At 42.2% G+C, this 27,426-nt stretch overlaps 1 protein-coding gene across 33 annotated transcripts in view; it reads right to left on the reverse strand.

The window, feature by feature from the left end:
* Positions 1–27,426, reverse strand: part of ank3a (ankyrin 3a) — a 169,894-nt gene that overhangs the window by 17,031 nt on the left and 125,437 nt on the right. For 11 of the 33 annotated variants that reach the window (XM_049599695.1, XM_049599711.1, XM_049599710.1 and 8 more), the window contains 17 exons: positions 27,288–27,360; positions 27,014–27,070; positions 21,786–21,909; positions 17,260–17,362; positions 16,307–16,357; positions 14,260–14,369; positions 13,445–13,477; positions 10,923–11,147; positions 10,675–10,829; positions 10,116–10,327; positions 9,663–9,870; positions 9,186–9,282; positions 6,448–6,676; positions 5,858–5,983; positions 4,388–4,510; positions 3,824–3,850; positions 846–927 (listed from right to left, as the gene is read on the reverse strand). In XM_049599695.1, the coding sequence (XP_049455652.1) occupies positions 846–927; positions 3,824–3,850; positions 4,388–4,510; positions 5,858–5,983; positions 6,448–6,676; positions 9,186–9,282; positions 9,663–9,870; positions 10,116–10,327; positions 10,675–10,829; positions 10,923–11,147; positions 13,445–13,477; positions 14,260–14,369; positions 16,307–16,357; positions 17,260–17,362; positions 21,786–21,909; positions 27,014–27,070; positions 27,288–27,360 (2,035 nt within the window). Of the gene's footprint in view, positions 1–845; positions 928–3,823; positions 3,851–4,387; positions 4,511–5,857; positions 5,984–6,447; positions 6,677–9,185; positions 9,283–9,662; positions 9,871–10,115; positions 10,328–10,674; positions 10,830–10,922; positions 11,148–13,444; positions 13,478–14,259; positions 14,370–16,306; positions 16,358–17,259; positions 17,363–19,645; positions 19,658–21,785; positions 21,910–22,420; positions 24,002–24,633; positions 26,974–27,013; positions 27,071–27,287; positions 27,361–27,426 lie in introns of those variants that run through there. The other 22 variants (XM_049599707.1, XM_049599700.1, XM_049599706.1 and 19 more) reach the window with 15 other exon arrangements.

Below are 27,426 nucleotides of genomic sequence, written 5' to 3' on the forward strand. Positions count from 1 at the left end.
TTGTTTGGTCATGACTTAAAATAAAATATGAGGTTGCACTTTACAAAAAAGTAACTGTAAATCAGCAATTCATGCCTGTCCAATATACACTGCAATTTCAGTCATATCTAAAGCATCTATGTTTTCACTTCAATCAACATTGCTCTTGTCTTACCTATGAATACAGTTTAAGTAACATCAAATCACTGACAACTTTCTTTTAGGAAAAGACTTGGATAGACAAGGCTGGAGTAACAAAACAAAACACAGACAGTACCTCAGAATTTGTAAAACTTCTGCGTCCTGATAATAAAGTGCATTGTGAAAACTTCCCCTAAAAATGCTTGTGCTAACAAAGACTCAAGGAAATAAAGTTAATGTAAAGTGCAACCTGTTACCACATTAATATACACAGCCGCACACAATCATAAAGCCAATAAGAGTGAAATGGCCACTACAAAAATGAGAACAATTCAAAAGAATATTTTTATTCAACATGAATCAAAACATTTTTTGTTCAAATGATAAATGAACAGACAGACATTGATTCCCAGTGTTTCCACAAATGTAAAACAACATAACAGTTGAAACAGGGAGACTTTTGTCAACATGGGGTGGGTAAGCAAAGCGTAACACACAGTAAACCATGCAAATGTTGGATGAGTGACAGATGATCAAAGAGTATGTGTCAGGTGGTGAATAGAATAAACGATGGATGAACAAGTTTTGTCAGGTAGATCTATTTCTAAACTACAGCTATATGAAAGAACACTGTTTGAAGGGACCTTTAGACACTAACACTAATTAAAATCACAAATATCTGAAATCAATTAAAAATTTCATGTAAGTAAAAATGGGAAACTCACTCGCTGCTGGGTCGGTCAAATAGCTGTAGCGCTTACGCAAAGCTAAGGAGGCAAAGGTATGACGTCGTTCTGGCTTTTCAGTCTGAAACAAACAAAAAAGAACAAAAGATGCTTTAACATAAAAAATATGGTGAAATGTGATTCTGATCTGTCAGAATTAGGTCTAAATAATAATGTTAAGTTGTTAGGTTAGATGCTGCAGTGCACGGATACTGCCCTGTTATTAGTGAATCAGCACATGCTGTTAGTACTGGCACAAGGAGCCACTGCAGGTGTAGTGTCTCCTCTGGAGAGTAGTGGACTGTTTCCCTGCATCTCCTCACTCACTGTATCTCTCAATGTCATAACTTCCAATAATATGTGCTTTGCCTGTATGACCTAGTCCAGTAAGTGGTAAGCATGGGTAAAATCCAACTTCCAGTTAGGGATGGTGTGTTTAATGAATGTCCTCTTATCAGGAATTGTGTCCATTTCAGTATTAGGGGAGTGGTACATATTCAGTCTCCAGGAATTATGTTCATATTGGACAATTCTGCATTACGTGATTTACCGCAGTGGTTCCCAACCGGTGGGTTGCGGTCCAAAAGTGGGTCACAGGTCCTTTCTGAATGGACCTAAAGTGACTTGCAAACGTGTCCAGTTTGTAGAAAATGACTTTATGAGTGAGTGACAAATGGACCGCTACTTAACAGAGACAGCAAACTAGCTTGACAACATGGCCAAATGCCAATATGACACTGAATATATTCGACTGTGTAGACCCTGTGGCTGGACCAGTTGGGAACCACTGATTTACAGAATCATTCAGTGTCAATGTAGTTAACAGTGTGGCCTTTATGTCATAAGTTGAAAAGGAAAGGCATGGAGTTTGGTGTGATGAACGTGGGTCCAGCCCGTCTTTCTTTCATGGCAATGCTCGGAGTTTGTGACCTTCTAAGACAATCACTGTTGTTTCTTTGGAAACCGGAACATTTTGCAGACCTTAAGCATGTTGCCTCACCTCAACTTTCACTGTAGTCATACTAGGGCTGTCAAAATTGGCCAAAATGATGTGTGAGTATATAACAAAAAAAACCCAACACATAGGTTCAACGACACATAACTACTTTAAGGGCTGACCCCTGAAAGTTGAAGATTCAAATCATCAGTGGGAGAACGCTTAGTTTACTTGAAGGTGATTTATTTATTTTCTTTTTTAATCAGTCAGTGTGCAGTGTACTTCTCAGGACGTTTCAGTCCCCAGATTTAGCGGCAGAGTGAACGCCTCTCTCTTGTACAGGCAGCTGCAGACCCAGAACCAGGGTGAGTCTGAGTGAGATGGAGGCAGCTGCCCAAAAGAAAGAGAGGCTTTGTCCGGTCAGGCTCTGAGATCACATTATCTTCTGCGTTCTGCATAGAAGTGGTGAATTTACAGCTCATGGCAACGTAATACGATACAGTTTCTGGATTTGTTTGATATCTAGTTTTGGCAAAAACTGTTGCACTTTTCTGATCTGTCATTAGTGTTGTTAGCATGAATTAGCTCAGAGGGCTAACTTTGCTTTACTATTGTGAACGTCCCTCTGAAACCCGTTCAAACTCTCAAAACTCAAAGTTTATATGAAAAAAAAGGAACAAATAGTTGTGTATTTATATTGAACAGCCAAATCTGATTTGACTGACATAATTCTGAATTGGGTGCAGCCCTAACTAGTTGTGTAGGTATGTTTATTTGGACATAAACATGTCTTTTTAAAGATCTACATACCTAAACCTTACAAAATTAACCAATAAATTATGTCATACTCCTTAAAACTTCATTTTAAGACTGTAGACATATGTCTCTCTCTGCGCCATGGTTGGTGCTAGAGTGAGAAGTGAGAATGTCTATTGGAGATAAAGTGAATGATTTGTAATTGATGTTCGATAGTGTCATTTTTATACAGGTTAGGCTATATTCATACTGGTTTCAATAAACAATTTGATGTTTTTTATCTTTGCTAAGTAAGAAAGTTAAAGTGACATTGTGTGCAGTTCACTTCGTGCAGCGAAGGACCAAGTGGGAATTCGCAAGGCAGACAGCCACCGTAGTGCTGCGTTTTTCCTCCCCACAATCGAATATCAATTTACACAATTCAGTGTTTTTTGTTTTTTTTTCACAGTTTGATTTTATAATTATATCTAGAATAGTTTAACAGCCCTCAATAATACTGTAGTTGCAATGTGTGGTTATTGTCGTAATACTTTTTGTTTGGCACTCAGTGTTCAGAAATGATGTCACTGAGCATAAAATGGGTGCTGAATTATCCAATATCAACTATTTGTTTGGCAAGTAGGTTGATATATTAATGTAGAAGGAATATAACATAAATGCTCACTACATATAATACAAATACTCATACATAAAAACAGCCTCATCTCCCTTTGATTAAACTCTCCTAGAAATGTTTTGTCATGCAGCTGAGGGAGTTAGTCGTCTCTGTTACACACAAGCCAAGGACAAGGGTGAAGAAGGGAAACCCCAAATACAACAAAACAGTGACTAAGTAGAGAGATGATAAGAGTTAGGGTTTCATCTTTAGCTGACAAAAGATACCAGTGTCCTGTGTGAAACGTCCTATGAGTTAATAGTAAGGATGGAGACATGGTGATTTCCTGTCGGACATGTATGGAAAGGAAGATAGAGATGAAAAACAAGCTGAGGTGTGGCACAGCAATTGGCTCCACTGCACTTTGGGATGAAGACAACAATAAATAAACAAATCCTTGCTGATTAAAAACAACTGCCATTTCCACTCATGCACTACATGGGGTCACTTCAGCAATAACGTAGCTGTGTAGAAAATAAACATGCAGTCAGAAGCATCTTTCACACCAAGGTACTGTACAGAGACGAAATATCTGCGACACGCATATTTACTACAGCGTCTGCAGTAAAGCCAACAGAAAGGACGACAAAGAAGAAGCAGTTCCATGTGATGATGAAGAATCTGTTTTACCTCATCATCAGGATCAGACTCCATATCCTGTGGTATTCCAAGATGCATTGCAGGAGAGGAGAGAGATGACACAATGGAGAGCAGGGACGTTATAGTGAGCGGGGAGGTGGGAAATAAAATTCAGGGGATGAAAATGGAGCAGCAAAAACAACAAAAGGCATCAGAAAAAATCTATGGGATTAATACGAAAAATAAACAGCAAAATAAACAAAAGCAAAAGCAAAATAATTTCAGTTTCTTGTGATCAATCAATACCACAACAAACAAACGCATGAGAAGAGTTGTCTTGTTGCATAAATCTTATGTACCCACAGTGAGCCAGGCACTAGAACAAAGCACGATGTGCATGTGTGTGTCTGCATGTGTACGTTGTGGGGTCTTACGACTGGCACAGGCTTTGACACTAATAAAAGACACAAGCAGCAAGCAGTCATCTCTAAACCAAATGAACTTCAATGGCTCCTGATGTCAGGACAACATCCCTCTCTGTATTTCAATTTCATTTACATGTGGATGATGTGATATGGCCTACAAGGACGAACTGTTCAAACATGGTGATCCTACCTTCTTGTGGGTTGGCAGTGTAATATTCAAATTGCATACGGCAGTCTGTGGAAGGCCTTTACTGGATTTTGGCTCTCTCAGGAAGGAGAGTCGGCCGCATGGCTCCTGGCCCATATCTCTGATCTGTAGAGGACAGCAAAGAGATGCATCACAAGTTGACTGTAACAAAAGGTTTCAAGAACGACCCTGCAAAGTGGAAAATGTGAAGAAGAAAAAAGCTTAACCCACTGCATGTTCCTAAACTTGGAAATTGTCATACAGTATAAAGACGTAAGGATGTAGCAGACAGAATGCAGGGCTCAACAACTGACCCTTTGATAAGTCCTGCCCCTGGACGCAAACTGACCGATCATAACGTAGCATCCGGCCAGCTCAGTCCAGGGTCCAACACACAGCTGTGCTCCACTGACTCTAATGCAATCATTTCAGATTTCCTTCATTTTCAGGCTGGTTTTGTGGATTTGGAGCTAAATGTTGTGCCTGGGGCACGTCGTGTATTAATGATACTCGTTACCTGGAGAGGCTGGAATAAGATATATGTTTCTTCCCTGTTCCAAAACCAAAATCAAACCCTGAAAAGTGTAGGGTTAGCTAGCTAGCTACTGAAGATATAGCCTACTGAATGTATACACATGCTGCTTTTGCTTTTTAATGATTATAACAGTGATAACAAGACGACCCTGTTGTACAGGAACCAGTGAAGGGAAGCAGGATAACTTTGCTGATATTCAACCAGCTGTGTGTCATCACAGTGTGCGCAGATGAACGTTGTTGGACTTCACCCGGAGATTCCTGCCTGTCCAGCAGTGGAGGTCCAACCGCTGGCAGCAGCACAGGGGCGAAGCCAAACACGGTTCATCTGCACACACTGATGCCACACAGCTGGTTCAATATCAGCAAAGTTTCCCTTTATATTCATTGTCTTCTGTGGCGATCAGCAGTGATGTGGTGGTTCACTTTTACACTGTGATCTGTAGCCTATAGTTCGGCTTTAGCTTTTAACTATCTTTGTCTTTTTAACCTGTTGTTGCTGCTGAGTCAGTTTGACATCCTGGATATATCCTTCAAACACAGACTGTAGACCCCTCTGTCATTTTTCCAAAAATATGATAATATTTCTTCAGGGAGTGCAGTTAGTTACAGTGTGGGCTCCATGTTAGCTCCAACAGCTTGACAGACCATTGCAAAGGGGCGGGGCTTAGTGAAGGGTCAATTCATTGGCAAGCATGTCAAAAGACTGGGACAAAAACTGAGTTACAGTGTGTCGCTCTGATATGTGAGAGCCATAACATACTCCCTGCAGAAAAAAAAATGCTGTTGCTATAAATGTCAGCTAATTAGTAAATGATGATCTGACATTTCTGACATAATTTAATCAGCAAAGCTCATTTACAAAGGACACCAAAGTGAATGATGCAGACAGACAATGCTAGCAGAGAGAGAGTTTGGTAGGAGGGATACACTTCATACCTTGACGTTGAAAGGAAGCCTGTTTTCCTTGAAGGAGTAGAAGTTAAAAACCAGCTGTTGCCCACTTTTGGTGAGAGGTGACAGGTTGCCGTAGCAATCCACGTGGATGGGCTTGCCCTCCAGAACCTACAGAATAACAAAACAATGTAGTAAAACAGCTTAAACACTCTGGAGATGTGGTTGAGGAAATGGATGTATTGCATTTCAACAAGGGCTGGGTATCATTTCAAACATTATGATACCAATACCAAAACCTGTGCCCTTAAAGTGATAGCGATAATAAAGTACATCATTTGATACCTTTTTTCTACTCCATTTGATACCAAGCACATGAATGGAAGCAGTCAGTGGCGTAAAATGCCACCATAATAGCCATTCTTATGAACGTATCGGTGGCATCTCAGCATGCTGGATGGAATGCAGGTCTTGTTTGACTGGAGAAGTCTGGATACTATTTGGTACTGGGTTATTTTGGTCAGTACCTTAAACATATCAAATATCTATACCCAGCCCTAACATAAAATGTTTGGTTTTTTTTTTTTTTTCATTTGGCAATTTGTTCTTTTGTCCACATGACCACACAACCCCACCTCAATATCTTTGCTCCGCGCCACCTCCTCAAAGTTCTCCTGCTGCTCCAGGGTCTTGTCCACCTTGTCGTCGGTCATGCAGAAGCAGCGCAGCCGAGCCTCGATAGCATCGTTCATCTTGGCGAACACCACAAACTTGGCCAGGTACGGCACGCAGATCAGCTCCCGGTATAACTGAGACGCTAGACTCACCGTCTCAGGAATCTGGTGACAGTCTGCGAGCCAGAACCTATGGAGGAGAGATGGGAGGAAAGGAGACGGGAGTGGGGGGAAAACATAAAAAGAAAACGATGAATCTGGAAGTCAGCCAAGTGAACAATTTGCCTAATATCAAAATGATTTACAGTCTAAAGTTTGGGACATACACTGCATATTTAAGCCATTTTTGTATAAAAAACTGTAGTGCAAGTGACCAACTTAAGCAATAAATCAAACAAGCTAAGTTATTTCTCTGGAGGGTGAACACAAACACATGACAGCTATGTAGTCATTTAATTACAGAGCACCACAGGATGCTTAGTTAGCATCAGGCTGCACATTTGCCACATGATCCCAATCTAATGTAGGGACTCTGTGTACTGTAACCAGGAGTTTCACTTGCTGCAGTTAGTTTAGAGGAATGCCTGAACAGTGCGTGATCAGCGTGACTTTTTACCATTTGGGTAAATGTGTAAGGAAGTGTAACCTTGTTAGTATATAGGCCAACGGAGAAACAGGAGTCAGGAGAGGAAAAAATGTACTATCAAGTAACTTAATTAATGTAATTAGGTTAAAGTCAGCCAATAACATGTGGAGTCAGACAAGAGGGGAACTTGCTCTCCTTATGTGTGTGGTGAAACAGAGAGGATCGGGAAAAATGAGATGTTGAAGTCAGGAAAAAACGAGTGGCTGTCCAGGGTTGAAATTTGCCGACTGACAGTAATCTGAGTTTTTCCTCTAGTGACAGCTTTTGGGATTCACTGCCAACGTCTCATTGCTTCCTGCACTGTCACCATTTTGTGGCTTGCTCAGATGTCTCCTGGCAGTGATTTAAAATTCCTTGCATTTACTTGTTGTATCTTCCAGAGTGGTAGGACTAAGTATTATTTCATTATCATTTAAAGCTGGGGCAGACAGACTTTTCCGGGAAAAGCCAAAAAAAAAAAAAAAAAAAAAAAAAAAATACCTGACAGATTTTGAAAATACACCCTCCTCCTGCAGCTCCCCCTCCAACCAGACAAGCACAAGCATATACAGGCCCTTCATACAGTAACCTATACAAATACTGGTTAATAATTTCAATCATCCTGATAAGGGTCATGATCCTGATGCTGTTAAAATGCGGCAATTCCATGAGAATTACCATCCTGCAAACTTGTGGGCCTGTGTTTCGAGACTCTAGCTACATGAACATGAACTAGCAGCCATGTGCCTTTGGCTCCAGTTAGCAAGGCTAAGCTATTAAGAACATTTTCTGTTAATATCTAAAAACACGTACTGACGTGTTTTGTTTTTTATATTGTCAGACTCTCTTTAAACTCTCTTTTTGATAACTCCAGTTGTTGCCAATGCTGGAATCGTAACTTTTTCTGCAGGATTCTCCGTCACTGAAAGGGACGTGCACATGCATCTGCAATTTGCAGAACAGCCAACAGAAACACCTTTCCTCTGAAATGACTCGGTCAAAGTCTCCCGTCATGGGCTAGATTTTCTTGTATAAAAACAGAGCTAAGAAAAGATGCAGAAGTCTAGTTTTCTCCCAAACAAATTAAATTACATTACAATTTTGGCAATTTTGGGATTTTTGCCCAATGACTCCATAGAGAAAACAAACTGCCTACCCTAGCTTAAATCTGTCAGTCAATTTCTCAGTGAATTGTTTGGTCCATAAAAATGTCAAGAAAGCGTTTGGCATTTTCACCTGAAAATGACTTAATTCATTGTAAAAAATTATGGACGGATTTATTTTCTTTTGAGTGTGTAATCGTCACATCTCTAGGCAAGACAACATGCACTTCGTTTCTGGCTATTGGGAGCTGCTTTTCCCTGTAACCAATGCGAAGAGAAAGAGAACAAGACTTTTTGATAGAACGCAAAACTGAGCCAAATAGAAAAGGGGCTAGTTTTAATTCACTTTCACTTTTGTTTATCTGTAGTTGGCAGAAGTGGTAGAAGATTTCTGTGCTCATTACAATCGATTTAAGGGTTTCTTAAATAATCATGTAGCCTCTCCTCAGTGATGTTAAATCTTAGATTGTGTGCAGCAAAGTCAGGTCCACAGACGAAGGCTCTTATGGGTTGCTCTAGACTCAAAAATCAACATTTCCTTGGCAGCAAAATTACGCTTGCAGCTTGAATAATATCCAGCAACTGTTCTATTTTAGAAAGGAGCTGTCGTTAACTTAAGCGTTCTCATCTAGTATTTTTATGTTCAAGCCACTAAAGGGTGCCAGTGAGAAGGCAGTGGGGAAGGCTTTAGGAGGAAGACAGTTAATAGCTGGATGAATCACCTCCGCACTAGTCTGTATTGGTTAGAAACTTGCATTTATGGAAAACAGGCAGGCTAATCCTGTCCACTTAAATGTGAATGGAGTGCCAGGGTAACATTTTGGTAACTGCAAATAAGTATTTATTATCCAGCTTTGGAGAAAAAGTGGTTTTACTGCACTATAGAAATATAGTTATGTGTGTGAGTGTGAGTGTGAGTGTGTGTGTGTGTGTGTGTGTGTGTATACTGCATGTGGATGTGTGTGTCTCACCTGGCCGACACATTTGTGGTGAAGGAGACGCAATCAGTTACAAAGGACAGTGGTGTGGTCCCTGTGATGTCCTCCCACTGGGCAGGAGACGTCCCTCCTGCATGAAACAAGGGCCAAAAGATGAGCTCACTGCTGTTCCAATCTTGCCAGTCTTTCAGCTTCTGTAGTCCTCATCCTTTTATCTTCTCGGCTCTTCATCTTCCCTCTATCGACCCGTGGCTTTTGACATCAAAGTGGGCCTGATGCGCCCGCGGCTATTCAATTTATACTGCCTGCGAGTTACTAACTCTGTTTTATGTATAATGAATGGATGAACAACTATGTGTTGTGCCATGAATCGCATTTGTTGGCATCTAAGGATACCACGACTGTCAAACTGCTAGTATTAAATAACTCAAAGTGAGGTCTGCAGGAGGATTTTGGAAAAAGGTACTGCGACAGTGTTGTCATGCTCTAGTTATCTACAGGTCTACTTGCCTGTGATGCTGCAGAGCAGACGCAGGCAGGGTGCAGAGTCGCCTCGGTGGCCGCTGGGATGGCCTTCTGCCGATCGAGGTGGGACAGGGATTGTCATGGTGATCGGCTTATGGAACTTCCTCCTCCTGGGCTCAACGGTGACGATGGGGCTGAACGTCGCTCTGTTCCCAAGGACTGCCCTCACCATGTCATCTGGCACAGGCTGGGCCTGGACAGAAACACAGAGGAGACAGAGAAAAAGTTTGCTGATAAAAGCCTGAGAAATGTTTTATCAAACTTTCCCTGAACTTTCTATGAAATTAAAGAGTCTAGGCGTGTGAGGCGGAATCAAATATTCAACCAGAAATAGGTCAGGTATAAATAAAATAATAGGCCAGTGTACAGTATTTGCAACCAAAAAGCTGAGTCATGCAACAGATTGAATTTGAGCTGATCCAAGGAGTCCTGCTGTACCTGCAGGCCGACACGAATCCTCTTGGTGAGCGCCCCTTGTGGGAACGAGGCCTGGACCATGGGCACGGTGCTGCTGGACAGCATGCCTCCGTCAGGGCCCATGTGGTTAGACTCCTGCTTGATCCGTGACACCACGGCAAAATACTGAGGAAAATCGCTGGTGACGATGCGGCAAATGCGCTTCTTCTCCAACTCGGCAGGGCTGTCCAGCTCTGTGACAGAAAATATTACACTCATGAATGGGATTTTAAGCAACATCAAATGGTTACTAAATACAAATTCTGACTTTATAAATGCATTTAAATGTTAGGTACTATTAAGATCTGACAGTTTGGTCAGTGTCATTACAAAAAAAGGACACTAAATAGGCTAAACAGACTGAAAACATTCTGCTGGAGTGAAAATAAGATATCTAGGTCACCAGCTGACATATAGCTCTGGGTCATGTAGTGTAGGTCTTTCTAAGCGCGTCAGTTCACCTTCATCCACTCACTGCAGACAAAACGTGTCTCTGTACTAACTATCTTTGGTAAATGACACTGAATAACCTTTCTTTTACCTTCATCCATTCCACTGAGCAGCTCGAGGAGATCTTCAGGTCTGGTGTCAGACTGGTGCTCCTTCCATGTGTCACCATTGTCACTCCTCAACACAATCAACTCCCTCTCTTTCCCTCGCATGGACCCAAAGTGAGGGATCTCCACGATCACAGGACTGGAAAAGAAAGTCAAACTTAGTCTGTAGAAATATGTAAATGGAAAAAAAATCTATAAATTAAGTGTTTAAAAAAAACAAAGAAAGTCCTACCCGAGGAACTGCGCGCCAGCTGGTCCGACCTCCACCAGCCGGCTGACCAGCCCCTCTCCCTCCACCATGGGTGGGGGGTAAGCTAGCTTGTGCCTTTTGGCCAGGCGACACGTGATGCGTGTGGGCGCCGTGCACTTCCTGGGGGGGATGATGATGCGCATGCCATTGTGGCGGCTTCCTCTCATGGAACCACCGCGGGCATCCACCATGAAGCTGACCAAGAACCTGCGAGGTGCAAAACAACAGTGTTAGAGGTGGAACAGACATGGACAGAGAGAAAGATAGACAGAAGCCACCACGGACACAAGTGAGGAGGACGATTCCCATGCTGTGATCACCGTACACCCAAACAAAGAAAGGAAAAGAGAGGAAATAACAAAAAATAGAGAAAAGAGTAAAAGACAGTACGATAGAAAGAAGAAAATAAATGATGCTTTGAGGTCTGAAAGTTGGCAGTTCTCACCTTCACACGCCTCAATTTAGAACATTAAACACTGTCTGAAACTAAACAGGGTGCTGATGACAGTTGCAGAAAGTTTAGTTTCCACTCCTGAGGCTGAAGGTGAGACTGTTGCCAAAGTTTCAGTTCCTCTAAAGCAGCATTCAGTGATCAAATATTAAACACCTGCACAGATGTTTCACCGAGATAGGGTTAATGTGATTAATATGTGGTATGTCCCATTCTTCAAGTTAAGAGCACATTTTGGCATCCCATTAATAACATCAGTGGCACGGATAAAGAGTGAGGATGGAAAATAGGCTTGGGCGGCATCTGTTTCATAACTTTATACCTGCCTGACATTTCAACGGGGTAAATGGTATATGGCAACAAACTTCTCTATCTAGCACTGCTGACTGGCTTTAGTCCTGTAACGTTATCCCCACCACTCGCAACTGACCTTTCACTAAGCCCCGCCCCTTTGCAATGGTCTGTCAAGCTGTTGGAGCTAACATGGAGCCCACACTGTAACTAACTGCACTCCCTGAAGAAATATTATCATATTTTTGGAGAAATGAAACAGTGATTCCAGAGAGAAGCAGACAGACGGGTGTACAGTCTGTGTTTGAAGGATATATCCAGGATGTCAAACTGACTCAGCAGCAACAACAGGTTAAAAAGACAAAGATAGTTAGAAGCTAAAGCCGAACTATAGGCTACAGATCACAGTGTAAAAGTGAACCACCTGCTGATCGCCACACAAGACAATGAATATAAAGGAAAACTTTGCTGATATTGAACCAGGTGTGTGGCATCACAGTGTGTGCAGATGAACAGTGTTTGGCTTCGCCCCTGTGCTGCTGCCAGCACTGTACCTCTGGATGGGCAGGTAGCTCTGGGCAAAGCAAAACGCTACTCATCTGTTCAAAATGTGATGACACACAGCTGGTTGAACATCAGCAAAGTTATCCTGCTTCCCTTCACTGGTTCCTGTACAGCAGGGTCGGTCTTTGTTTCACTGTTTCATCATCTTTTATCATTAAAAAGCAAAAGCAGCATGTGTATACATTCAGTAGGCTATATCTTCAGTAGCTAGCTAGCTAACCCTACACTTTTCAGGGTCTGATTTTGGTTTTGGAACAGGGAAGAAAGTTTATATTTTTCCAACCTCTCCAGGTAACGAGTATCATTAATACACGACGTGCCCCAGGCACAACATTTAGCTCCAAATCCACAAAACCAGCCTGAAAATGAAGGAAATCTGAAACGACTGCATTAGAGTCAATGGAGCACAGCTGTGTTGTTGTCGGACCCAGATGCTACATTATAACTGGCCATTCTGCATCCGGGGTCGGGACTTAGCGAAGGGTCCATCCACTGAGTTAGATGTTAACATGCTGTTTTTACACACTGTTTATCCCCGCTTTTCTATCTATGACTGCTGGCTGGCTTTAGTCCTGCAACATTATCCCCACCACTCGCAGTTGCTATCTTATCAGCTCTGCTGCCTGTCCCACCAATAGAGACTGACCTCTGGTGGTGCGTGCTGTGCACTACATACAATTATCATCTCAACACAGCATCTCTGTATCAGTTTAATAGAAAGAGGAGTGCTTATATCTTTGATGGTATTAAAAAAATACTCTGGTATACGGTAATACCTTGATGCCGCCCAAGCCTAATGGAAAACTGTATAAGCTGTGTATATGTAAAGCCAAACATGGCTCTTCTTTTCACTACGGTGTTGTGTTATGTACTGTGTTGTTGCTTTTTCTACACTGTATGTTGGAAGTTAGCAGAATCCCTGTAAGGTTTCGAGAAAGATTCATTTTTAATGTGCACTGTGAGAGACAGAGAGACGGCACATCAATGAAGAGACTCCCAAACACGTTGACTACACACTTCTAATATCTAAGGCAGTGCAAATGAAACACCAGACACACACGGATGAGACGAGCACAGAGTGGAAGAGTGGGGGGAGAGGAGGCTAGGAGAGAGTGACGAGGTCAGAGGGAGACAGAGGTGGAGGAGTGAGTGACATCACTGCGGCATCATGGGTGAAAGCAGCGAACTCAGTCATCACCTGGAGTCATACTGAGGGAGCGGGGAGGAGAGGCTGCAAAATAAACACATGGAGGCAATGCAGGAGGCAAACCCCCAGAACCTAGTTTTAGTATCAAGGTTTCACAATCACGGTTGGGATCTGTAATGATGGCTGATGATGAAAGAAAGATTTAAAACTACACGGGTGGAAAACCAAAGGGAAACAAGGGACAAAATGACAACAAACAAAATAATATATGAATAGAAAGACAAACGCACAAGGCGTAATAGTGATTCAACCAAAACTGGACATGACAGATCCCTGAGCAAAGAAAATAAGCATGAACTTCTGTGCAAAGACAGCGCCTTTCATCGAGAGCATTTACATTTTACAACGCCATATATTCAAAGTATGCAATGAGAGCAAACCCCTATCACTTTATCCAAATGAAACACACGAGCCACGGTGCCATGAGCTCACACAGAGCCTGCACTTTGTTTCTGCGATGACAGAAATAGAGCTGATGTCAGTGAACATGAAGGCGACGTCTGGACCATGTCTCTAGACTTATGGTATGACATGAGAGCTTTAGAGGATGGACTGTGTCTTTTGTTGCTGTAATGTGTACAGTAGCAGCACTGCAGAAATCCCACAGCCCTGCATCATATCTGCACCAGTGCTGCAGGGTTTGCTGAATATCGACTCTTAGGAGGGAGAACAAAAGACAACAGTTGTGTGCAGCAAGCACAGAAAATGTGTAATTTATGCAGGAGGTGTGTGCAGCTTATGTTTTAGCTTTTGTATTTAGTGTATGCTGGTGAACTTATCCTATGAGACGGTGCAGCTGTTCTTACCCAGAGTGGATGGGGCTGGAGACAGTGTTGTGGCTGTGGTCCATGGTGTCCGGAGTCCAGCTGTAGCGCCGCATACAATCCGAGCTGTAGTCTCTGGTCACAGCCAGGTGCTGAGAGAGGAGGATCCAATGACAGAGGTGAGGAGAGCAGAGATAAGACAGAGAAAGAGAAGGTTATAGAGCGAGGGAGAGGAGGAAAGAGATTGAGGTGAATAAAGTGGAACGAGGAGAGAGACGAGCAAGGCAGATGAAAAGGAAAAAAGTCGAGACAGATGAGAGAGACACAAAAAAGTGAATGAAAGGAAAGAGAGAGCTAAATATAAATCCTTGTACGGACACAACAGCTGACAGACATGACCCTCCCTTCTTTTTTATGGCGTGAAGTCATGACGTGACATCATTTACAGCTTCTTAGCTCATATCTAGGGCTGCAACTAACAATTATTTGCATTGTTGGTTAATTTATTCATTATTTTCTTGATTAATCGATTAGTTGCTTGCTCTAAAAAATGTCAGAAAATGGTGAAAAATGCCAATCAGTGTTTCCCAAAACCCAGAATTACATTGTCAAATGTCTTGTTTTTTGCACAACCCAAAAATACTCTTAGTCTGCTGTCATAGAGGAGAAACGAAACCAGAAAATATATTCAATCAGAGAAAATTACTCCTAGTCAGTTTTATGGTGGGATGATGCATTGAAAGCGATAAATTTATCCTCCTCTTGTGCAAGGCTGTCTCATTCACTTCAAAGTTCTTCACAGGATCAATTTTAGCAAAGTTAGATTATCGAAGATGTATCTATCCAAACCTCAGGCACCAGCAAACTTTACTCATGCTCTGGTCATGCCCTCTTTTTTGATGTTACATCAAAGATACTGGACTCATCGCCTCAGCGTGCCATCTTTGGTATCCCTGGGGAGGGTGTTAGAATAACTGCTATACAAAGAACTGTAATTTCTTTTGCAAATTTACGAGCTTGCCGTCGAAGCCTCCTCTTTTGGAAAAATTGCTCACCTCTCACAAATATGTAGGCTGCGGGATTTAATGTCACTTCTGAAACTGGATCAACTTTGATCAAAAGATCAAATCTGTGGCTTGGCTGAGAAGTTTTACAAACACGTGCAGCCTCTTATCTCCCACTTCGACCTCAAAGTACGACTGGAGAAAGGTTAAGTGTTGATTTTTTTGAGTGCATTTATTGTGTCGACACAACTATGTGTGGCGATGTAACAGTGTGGGTACATATATTTTAGATTGTGATATTGTAGGCTGCAGACAAGGTTAGGTTAGCGTGTTGATCTTAAGTATTACCTGATTTTTAGCTGATTTTTACTTTTTATTTTATTAATATTATGTATTTTTTTCATTTATTTCTTCATCTATCTATTTTAAATTAGTTGCACATCCACTTTGTGTCTATGTATGTTATACAATCATTTTTATTTATTTATTCATTCATCATTACTTTGCTCTGTTGAGCTGGGAGGGGATTGTTGGGGGATAAAAGGGTTAATATTTCAGTTTAAAATGAAAAACATGACACTGTGCCACTGTATTATCATATACGCTAATTGCTGAATAAAATCTGGTTACAAAAACTATTCAAATTAGTAGGTGATTTATTTAATGGTTGACAACTAATCGATTAATCGTTGCAGCTCTACTCATATTTCGACAAAATTTGTCACCACTATCTACAGTCTCATCACAATCGGGACAAAAAGTAGGAAAAAAAAAAAAAAGCTCTACACTGAAATGTACAAAAACTGGTGAGGCAATCATGATGCTTGAAAAACCAGAAACCAAAAACCAGCCTTAATAATTATGTATGTAAACAGCAAATCATGGGAACTGGTGTGCACTGAGAGTAGCATGGGAACGACCATTCACCAGACACAGACCCGCACTAATGAGTGAGATGAGAATGGCACGGACCCAAAACAAACAAATACACAAAACTCAAGACAGAGCGATGAGAGACGAACCACAGCGACTGGAATAATAACAGAACTTGACGAATGAGTCAGACATCCATGAACTCTTTATACCTTATTGAGCGGGTCAACCAAGTAGGAAATGTCTTTACAGACACTCTGAAGCTTGGGGGAGAAGAGAGACAGTTCAGAAGTCACACGGAGGGCAACTGTGCGATCCAGACATGTGAGTTTACGGTGCTTTGTTTCACTAAAGGATTCAATTTCCATCAGAGAAAACATGATCCTATCTCTGTGAAGATGAGACGGTCCTACGATTTAGGTATTAAACTCAAACAAACCCTGAATAACTGAAACTTCGACCATATGGAGCAGATTATAGTGTGATGGCACTGAGATGGACCACCGCTGAGGAAAAAAAAGATTTAAACCTCATGTATATTTTCATTTTGATAGAATACCAATTTAATAGGAAGCTCTTCGGACGTCTGAAACATTTGCTTATTTTGTAAAAGAATTAAGTTGGCGTGAGTGCATATTTTCAGCCAAGCACGGTTTGAGATCTCGGGCGATGTTGCCGCTGAACTTATAGGTTATATTACTAATACTGTTTATAATAAGAGCTTACAATTTCTGCTTTTGCTCCTGCCTACCAAAACAAGCGTTGGACAGGCTAGACGAGCTCTGCAGAGCACTGCGTTTTTTCTGTGGGAAAGCAAAGGGGGCGGGGGGCGGAGGAGGCCTCTCAAAGCCCTTAGGTTTGAATAAACTCTTCGTCAAGGTGCTATACACTCTCCCTCAGCACTTTGGCAAAAGAAAGCACGGCATCAACACTGTTTCTGTTATGACCTTTGTGCAAGACAAGGAAAGCTACCCTGCTCCCTGCTTCAAGTCTACCCAGCCTGGGTTTATCCACCAGGCCCCTGACAGAAAGACGGTGTAAGAGAAAATAAGGGATGCACCAGGGAATTTGGTAAAGAAGAGACATCAAAGTGAGGTATGTGGTCAGGTATAGAGGGGGTATACTGGGAGAAAAAGGGGCATCAAAGACAAGAAACAGATCTTACCGTGTCCTTCGTGGGCGCCAGAATCTCCTCAATCATCATACTGTCTCGTGCGAAGGAGCTCCGGTTGAGAGTGTTGGACCTATCCGAACTGAAGGAGCGGAGGCTACATGTTACCACACAACGTGGCGCCGTGGGCAACAACAAGTGACGAGCAGGGGAACACGACATAAAACAAAAAGCAAGGAATCCATTATTACATGCAACCTCCAGGGAACTTGTTTTTTTTTTAACTGACTGGACGGAGAGAGTCCAAAAGCTAAAAGTGGAAGATAGAGACAGAGAGACTGAGGAGCCCGCAGTTGAACGAGGAAAAGATACTGCAGCAGGTTATTCAGAGATGGAAATGTGAGTGAGGTCAGTGTGTTTGCATTAAGAGATAGAGGAAAAGAGGAACAGGCTGAAAGAAGACACAGATGGCTGCTGCGATCGTCTCTATATGAGGGTGTGTATCACGGACACGGATGTAACTACGAGCGTCTAAATGATGAGACATGAGAGATTAGTGGAGTGTACGTGTATGCGCCTGGCTGACAAGTTTCTGTGCAGTCCAGTAAAAAGAAATTTAAATGTTTCAAACAGTTAAATCTGTCTCAAGCTGGAAGAGTGACATTGCTTTATTCTAAGATTAGCAGCTGACCTAGACCTGTTTGTGAGCAGCAAAATACAAAAGGGAAGCTGGTCTTTTCTAGCTGTCTTGCTGCAGTCTGTTTTATGGCCGTGTGTGTGGTGACGTGTGCCTATTTTTGCAGCCTCTCAGGCTCGATGCGGCGCTGTAGACTCCTTTCAGGTTGTTTTTTTGTCTTTGCTACAGGGATTTGATCGGCGCAGAGGAGACGAAATGTCTGTGTGAGTGTGCAGTCATTTAAATTTTGTGCACTTGTAAAGACATATATGACGGGAGTCGAAGGGGCTCGAAAAAAATGACACAATCCCTGGATTACACTGACAACTCTGTGCCTTATTTTTTTCCAAGTGCATACTGTACATGTGTACTGATGTGTCCTGTGTGAGTGCGGAGGGGGGAGAACGGGTGAGCTGGGGGGGGGGGAGAAAATGCAGAGCTCAGCGTGTTTGAGTGGGCACCCTATTCAGCACAGAGAGAAGCCCTTTATTCAGCACAGCCTGCCTACCCCACCATCGAAGTTACCAAGCAACTCTGTACGGCCTGAATGGACTCGCTGGCATGGCAGCACCGCGGCGCGCTACACCCCCACCCACCCCCCATGCTCTCAACCGGACCCTGTTTGTTCTTCACAGCTTCCTCCTCTTTCTCATTCTGTCCATCCTCCCCTCTCCGCCCTAAACATCCATGCTCTTCCATTTCCTTCAGTGTTTCCTCCCTTCTCACTCATTATCTCGGGTGTCCTCTTTATTGTCTGTCTATTTCTGCACGTCATGCCACCTACCAGCACTTCATCTTAATAATGCTGCCCCATCATCTCTTCCTGTCTCTGCTATCTCTATTTCAGAGTCGTGCTGCTATCTTGCTGCTTTCCTCAAACCCCATCCTTCTCCTTCGCCTTCTTTCCTCTCCCCACACCCATTCACTTTACTGTTGATCAATCAGTCTGCCTTCCTGTAAACTCCACTTCCCATTTTCCAAATGACTTGTTTTCTATCTGTATTGCATCTCCATGTATACCAATGGACCTGTGTTTTGACGAAGGCATCTGTGTGGACTCAAAGAGACAATTGTTTGAGGCATTGTGAGTGTCTGTGCGTGAATGCATCTGTGTATGCGAGTGCTTGTCCTCGATGATGTCTAAATGCTGGACTAAAATTCCAGAGAGATCTTCAGCCGTAAGGTTTCCATCTCTGCAAACCATGGATTTAACATCCAGAAAGATCCTGAAGAAAGCTCCAATTACTGATATGTAAATAGAGGGGACAAAAAGGGGCGGATAATTAATAAACTGATGTGTTTGATCCCTGGAAGTTACACTCTGTGGCACCACAAAAATATAAATAAAGTGCCACTTAAGGACGTGCCACATCAAGTTACAGGATTAGTCCACACAACTTAAACTGAAGAAAAGTGTGGCTTTTATTTTATCATTTCCAGCAAGATTGCCTCTTTTCCACACCTGTATAAAAAAAAAACATTTATTTGGTGGATGTGATGATGTAGTGAAGACGGATGAGAAAATATGGTGAATGAAGCGACGATCTCAAATACAACAGCGACAGAGTGACACATCTGTTACCACAAACAGAAGAACAGCAACACTGGATGACATCAATGTACGATGGATGACTTACGGTTTGGGTTAGCGGTTTTACAGGTGTAGGGTCGGGGTTAAACAGTAATTTGGGGGGGGGGAGCAGGGACACCATTCACAGCTAATGTTGCCTACTACTATTATGACTACAACTACTCTTTTCTTACCTGAGTCTAGGGCTAGAATGAGGGACACGGTGCAGGAAAACAAGAAAAAGAACAAAATAGAAGAGTGAAAAGCAAAGCATTTTGAAGACATTCAAGCATGATGTGGCTTTCTTTTTTCCCCTCCATATGACATTGATGCTGTGCATGGTTGTACACTACGACTTAGGCACAAGCTCTTTTAGTTGTTGTTTTTTTTTTTGCGTGTGTGTGTTTGTGTGTGTGCAGCCCAGTCAAAAAGCAAACCATGCAATGTCGATGTCATAAACAGAAAGGTAAGGAAAAGTAAAGAACTTGCTCAGCATCATACATTCATTGATCAATAAATCACAGCGTTACATTCACATCCCTGCAAAGAGACACTGCAACAATTTCAAATCTATTTCAGCTTCTACTTCACATGCAATAACAGAAAAGCAGCAGATTTGGTACTTGTAGCTGTAATTGTAGCAGGTCGGAGACATTAAAAATGAATCTGTCGCACACTTTTTATTCTAGGCATACTAATAAACTGTTAACACTAGTAAACAAACAGCAGTTTGAGCCTCAAACCCTCAAATGTGGTCACCAGTCTCTTTTAATTATTATGATTTGATATTTTAAAGGAACATTTTGGCCACAAAATGTTTATTAATACATCAATAACTCACTCCATGTTACAGTGAATTCAGACATGTTTTTCTTGCACGCCTTTTCAGTGAACGAAGAATCCAAAAACTGAAAAAAATCTGGAGTAAATTGCTGTAAAAGAGGGCTATATCAAAACTTCTGTTTACAAACTCTCACACAACTTGTGCAGCATAATTCAAGTCTTGTTTATCCAGTCGTCAGCTCAGTACATCCCAAACAGGCATTTTTCACGAAAACATTACATCCGTATAAACATTCTCAAGCACAGACGAGTTCAGCGGCTGGCAAAAAACTAGACTAAACAATGCTCAATGGAACGCTTGAGCAGAGTTCAAACATGTGTTAGCTCATGCATGCTGCTCATGTGGATACGTGTTTTTAAAGTGTAAGGTTTTAGCGGAAAATACATGAGTTCGTGAAGTACTGAGCATGCGACTTGATAAATGACACTTGGTTCGTACAGCATGCGTTGTGTGAGAGTTTGTAAACAGATGTTCTGATGTAGTTTTGCTGGTGTTAAACCTGGCCCCCCATGACTTCAATTCATCAGTAATTTTCTCTGTTTTTTGATTCTTCATTCATCATGGAAGCATAAGAGAAAAACAAAGTTTTCTTCACATATTCAATGTAACACAGGATGAGTAGCTGACACACACAAAAAATGATTTTGTGGGTGAAGTATTCCTTTAAACTAACAACAATGCACCTAATTCAGGTCAAAACTCTTTCCAGTAAATGACCCATGAGCCTCATCAAACTTTGTTTACGTGGATTTTTTCCATTCAATTCAATGTTTCCCTTGTTTGCTGCGACCCGCTGATGGCAGCACCTTCCTGTCACAGTCAGTGTTGTTGTTATTATCAATCCAACCATCACAGTACATCTGCCATCTGTCAGCGAGGCTACAATACACTCTGGGGGCTGCACAACACTTGTCCCGTGTGCTGCTGATGTGTTTTCACTGGAGCCTGCCAGTTTTCCACTACATACTTTGTCCACTATGTGAAACTGTAGTTAGCTTGGCCCGTGGCTAATCCCGATGCGCAGCTGTTCACAGAGAGTATCAAAGGCATCGCAGTTCAAAGGTACAGCTTATATCTCTTGTGTTACACTATGGGCCGGTTGTAATCTTTGCCTGGGTTTGAATGAGGCCACACAAAATGCTGAATCATTTTGTCAGGTTGAATCATTGGGTGGCAACTTTCCAGCTGCTTTCTCCAGCAATTTCCATTATTCTGTTTGTGTGTGTGTGTCAGTGTGTGTGTTTGTGTCTGGTATATGTATGTGTATGTGTGTGTTGGAGGGGCTGAACATTATATGATGTCAATGACACTATAGTCACATCAGGTGGCATCATATGTGTGTAAACAACCACAACATCAACAGCAACTATAAATCTAGCCAATATAAACATAATATAGCTGTAATATTCTCAGGACAAGTTGGACAGTAGTTGTCAGCTCTGCACCAGAATACATGAGTGTTTTTTATAGTATAAATGACAGGTGCTTACCTGGCGGAGCGGGCTCCAATGCTGAAACCCATGTACCCCTCCTGAGGGAGGGAGTCATCCCCCAGCTCTTTGAGGTCCTGAGGCCGCAGGTATTTGTCTGTGTCCCCGGTCATCGCATCCTCACCTGGTGGGGGGGATGAAATCATAAAATCCTCCTGTTAACTCCAGGAGCCATTCCGGGGCACAGAGAGGCGATGCGGCACCTCAGGAAGAAAAACAAGCCCTCACTGCCGACATCAGTCCCTCACTTATTTGATTATGGTACTTAGAGGAGGCCTTGGATAATTTATCAACACTGTCGTTAAACCCCACATACCTCCCTGCAACTGCATAGAACACTGCAACTTTGTCTATGCATTTAACTGTGACACAACAACAACATGAAGCTGGGACACTGAACTGAGCAGCACCGCTGCTGAACTGCCTCAGAGGTTAGACATGAATATTTCTAGAGAATATTAAATGCCATCAGAGGCAGCAGCAAAGCCACTTTGCGGTATATCTGGAGCTCTCCTGTAAAACCAAACGCAGCTTCACATCACTCACACACGGAGCGCAGCAGAGGGCTCAACAGCGACCAAAGCCTGCGCACAATAAGCAGAGAAATAAGCAGAGAGCGCACAACCGCACTGCACCTCGATCGGCGGACCGGTGGACGATGACGCGCCGGTCAATGAAGCCGGCGGAGCGGCTACAGTGTTTCCCCTTCTCCCTCATGTCCGGCTCTGTCCTGCCTGCAACACTCTGCTCCTTCACCGCAGCCCCTCCCCCTGCCTTCAATACTGCCGCACTCCGATCAGACACCAGCACCAGCGTCAAGTTAGATCACACTGAAAATACGCGTTTCCGGTGTCAGATTTCAAAATAAAACCAGCAGTGAAAGGGTTTTAGTTTTAAAACCATTCCCTAATGGAGCCATGTGACCAAATCAACTTCCCAACAGCAACATGCTCACTACATATTCCCCTAGAAGTTTAATTTAGGCAAATATTATGGTCATATAGTTACACTGATGCGCTTCCTTTAGGGTTTTCTGATTTAACATGGCCTCATGTACAATGAGTTACATCCTGGGTGCGGTGCCTTATTGCATGAATGACCAACTTGTGTTGCAACTTCTACTGAGCACAACAGATATCTAAGGCTATAAAAATATTATGCAATTGCTATGAGCAGCAAAATGCTCCTAAATTAATCTGGGCTTGAAACATTATTATTTATTGTTGAAAAATTTTGTTAACATGGCCCTCTAGTTGACTTGCACATCTAATATTGATGTACATGTGACGGCTAAGAGGTTACAGGAGAGATTTAAATAAAAATGAATACTTTCTGTGGCCATGCTTAAAGCAAATTATTGTCAACCAGCAGCTTCAGTATAAAGGAGTCTGTAGACTTCTATCTTAAAACAATATTAGTGGAGCCCTGCTGCTGAAACTTCAGATTGTAAATGGTTTGTAAGGCAGCGGATGACTTCACCTGCTTCTTCATCAACTTCAACTTAAGTGGGAAATTGTGAAAAAAATGCACATGTAATTAAAGTGAGTAGTAGACTGACTGAATGTGGACAAACTGGGACATACTGTTGAATTTGCACATCATTTTTCTAAGGATATCACAGGCTGTTAATCATCTGTTTTATAAATAGAACAATGTTTTTGGAATTATTTTCTTTACACTAAAAAGGGAAATGTTAAAGGAGTTGTTATGCAGTGGGTTATTATGCAGTGATTTTACTCCTCTGGCCCACTTGAGAGGTCAAATTGGGCTGTACGGGCCCATGAACTAAAATGAGTTTAACCCCTGCTGTAAATAATTTCCCACTGCTTATCATTTTCTGGTCCCAAAATTACTCTCAAGCAGTCTGGGGAGACCGCCGTGAACATGATGCATAGGGACAACTTGCGTATGTATCCAGTTACAAAAATACACTGTGACATTAATTGCTGAAGAAACTTTCTGCACATTTAGTTTAGGCTATTTTTTACACGGTGACACTGGAGGATACTAAAGCAAAACTTCTGTCTGGAGCCTTCACTGCACCTTTACTGTAAAGCACAGAATAATACAATTTGGTACCACTTTAGCTATCCTTTTATTGGTTTCAAAACATCTTGCCAAGGGACTGCAGCTCCTTATAAATTAATAAATCTAAAAAATCTATTAAAAAAATATATATATATAAAAGAAAACTAACACAAGACATAATGATCGTTGACTAATGTAAAGGGCCTTTAAATACCATAAAAAGCGCTCTATAGATAAAAATTATTATCATTATTATAACATTAGATTTCGAAATCAAAAACATTGCTCTATTTTTATGCACGCTTTTATTTTGATGGTCAAGATGACCACCTAACTTCCTGTTCTTTTCCCGTTGTTTCTGTCTGACTTGACGCAACTGGGAAACAATTGGCTGCTGTAATAATGTATCACCGTCCCATTCAAGCTCTGATACCCCACCAACACACATACCCAACATCCCACATATCACATCAACCCACACACACCCACCCTACCACACACACACACCCACCTCCTCCTGCTGCTGCTGTATAGTTTACATCTTCTTGAATTGCAAAGTTGCAGCATCAAATACTGTCTCTCTTTGTCCCTCTCTCTATCAGCACAAGTAATAAATAAATAAAGGCATAATAAATATCCACAGAGGCCAAAAGCTTGAGAAAATTGCCATCCATCGCTTCCACCCAATAAAATAGAAAAATAATAATGCCTTTCACATCACGCTCCCTCTTTCTTTCTGTCTGTCCATCGATCCTCTGTGTGTTTTTCTCTTCTTCAAACACCGGCCATTAAAACTTCCTCTGATGTTCTAACGACTTACCTTTGTCCAGCGCAGCCATATTGATCACAACTCTTCTTTATTTCCTCAGTTATTCTATTTTTCTAAAGCTCCGCAAAACGTCCCCAGGATGAAAAGTAAATCCAGTGAGAGGTGAGGACTATCAAGTAGTCCATTCAGCGCCTGTGAAGCTGATGGAAAATGTTGCCCTCTCCTCACCCCACACACTTAACTCCACTCACACCAAGTTGCGCGTTTGTGGCTGGTGCGCACATTTCCGCCGCCCTATCCTCCGCAAAAGACTAAACTCTTGTAAGTTTTGCGTCTTCCCGCTGCACAAAAGCGCACTTTACCGGGCTGCAAAGAGTACAAGTTCAAGCCATCTGCCACCGGCGGCCACACCGGGGTTAATTCTCCCGCAGGCGGCTCAAAAGAAGCTCATCTCATTGGATTTAAAGAGAGAAAGTCTCCGTGCGCGCTTTGGCTCAACAGCATCCACCAACAAAGTCCGGCTGAGGAGAGCCAGCAACAGGGGCCGCACTCAGAGTGTTTACCGCTGTGTGGAGAGCACAGTCAGCTGACAGGTCGTCCGAGCAAATGCCTGGGAACCTCAGTGGAGGAGACAGTGACGGAGGAAAACTCACAGAACACTCCTCCTGTCTTTTCTTCCTCTATGGCTGCATGTCAAACTCAGAGTGGGGCTCGAATAATGATGCAATAACCACCATCATTCTGCCACTTTTTTTTAAAAACTCTTAAGCAATATTTCTCTTCCTTCTGCATGCTGCACCCAAGGACTAAAACTTGCACAAGAATAAGTAAATTTAGAACAATTACACAAGAGGTGTTTGACAGTTAAAGACCTTTAGTACGCATAACACCAGCTATGGTAAGAAAATCCTCTAAGACCAGAGCAGGGGATTATGGAAACACTCCACAGTGATGACAGCGGTGCACAACAAGGAGTTAAGTGGCTCTTTAAAGATGGCACAATTAGTGGTGATAGTAGCCTATAGAAAGCATGAAATGAGCGTGTGATTGCACAGGCAGGTGGCACGCACACACAACAGCCGGATACCAGGAGTGTCCCTCACACCTGCAGCTTAACAGGATCGGCTTCCCCCATATAGGATTAAACAGAGATGTGGAAACTCTTAACTTCCTCTAGCTCCTTCCTTCACTCACACACTCACACACACACACACAGCAGCAAAGATGAAGGAGTGCAGGCCTGAATGCTAACCGTAGCTGCTTTCTGTTGAGCAAAGTGAACACCAAGGCTGCACGAGCACAATGCGATGAATTATGCACGCAGTATAAACAGTTTATGTGGAGCACATGAGGCCATGGATACTTTTATTTATAATTCCTGTGTGTAGTGATAACACACTGAATCATAGATATGCCAATGAGGATCTTTATCGTGCAGCTACAGTGCAAAAACTCATCCTTTATCACCTGATATGTGTGTGTGCGCGCGTAACTTGTTGAGTCTAGCTGTATCACCTGACATAGAAACTCCACACCCCCCCTGACTGTCCACTAAGCAACAGCCCATGAACAAGCTCATCAATTTTACAGGCCTGTTGGCTCTGTGGTTCCAAAACAAACGGCACAAAGGCCGAAGCGGGCAACAATGTGACTTGTTCCATAAACCTAGTGGTGCTCTCCGGCTCTGCAGCATGTGATACTGTTAATGTTATGTAATTTAACGAGGTTTACATATAGTATGACACGGTTATTTCACTGAATGTATGCAGGCCTTTTCACAGTCTGTCATCTGGATTATAAAGCAAGTCACATTGACCCTGTTTTCATTTCCTCGCAGCGACTCCTTCAAAGAGACTGCAAGTTAGGATGACACTTCAAAAAGTGTCTCTCATGAGGAGAATGATGCAGTGTGAGACTTATGGTGTGCAAGTAGTTAAAAATAACAAATGTGTTTTTAAGTTGGAGAGGAAATAGCATCAGCAGTGTCAGTTTGGGAACAGAAACAGGACACTGAAAGCTGTCAGAAAACCAAGACCAGATCTAAGGCTCAAAAATCTATGTATTGAAATAGGTGACATTTTATTCTTGAGAATTACAGTAAATGAAACAAAAGAAAACAGCATATCTGAGATGTCTGGCCCTCTTACTGGCTGAAATAACTTTACATTAACAGTCCTCACAGTGCCTTACAGTACATAACAACTAAAATCCATGACCACAGCATTCTGCGTAAGTGTGTGTGTGAGTGCATTCTGCTTTTGCCTGGAGACTTTCTATTGAAAATGAACTGCAAAGCTGAAAAGCAGCAGAGCAAAGGCTTGACGGTTAGCTCCTCAACAAGACAGGTGAGTAATGCTGAAGTGTGTTATGTTATAAAAGGGAAACAGACAAACAGGAAACAGAACGGCGGAGGCAAACTGGTGACAAATACCTTCTTCAACATCTGAAAAAGACTCCTCATTGAGAGTTTCTGGCACATTGGCCCGGACTGTGTGATGTGGATACACATACAGTGAAACATGCACATCTTAATGAAAATGACATCACGTGGCACACAATCACAAGTGTATGGAATTCATGCAGTGTATTATATTATATTACATATCAAAATCAAGTCACAGCAACTGTTTGCAAGTATCAATTAATTTAATTTTAGTACTTAAAGGCTGATAATGAGGAGAATGAAGAAAAAATTTGTCACATACCTTCATCGTCTGACATGTCGAGGAACTCGTTCATGGTCTCTGGGACGTTGATTTTGTGTTTTTCTGATGCACTCTGTATATGTGCAAAAAAATATGGACGACTGAAAAACTCTTTGTCAAATCAACATTATTTTGTTGA

This window comes from Epinephelus fuscoguttatus, linkage group LG16 (genome assembly GCF_011397635.1).
Source record: "Epinephelus fuscoguttatus linkage group LG16, E.fuscoguttatus.final_Chr_v1".
In the NCBI taxonomy this organism is placed as follows: domain Eukaryota; kingdom Metazoa; phylum Chordata; class Actinopteri; order Perciformes; family Serranidae; genus Epinephelus; species Epinephelus fuscoguttatus.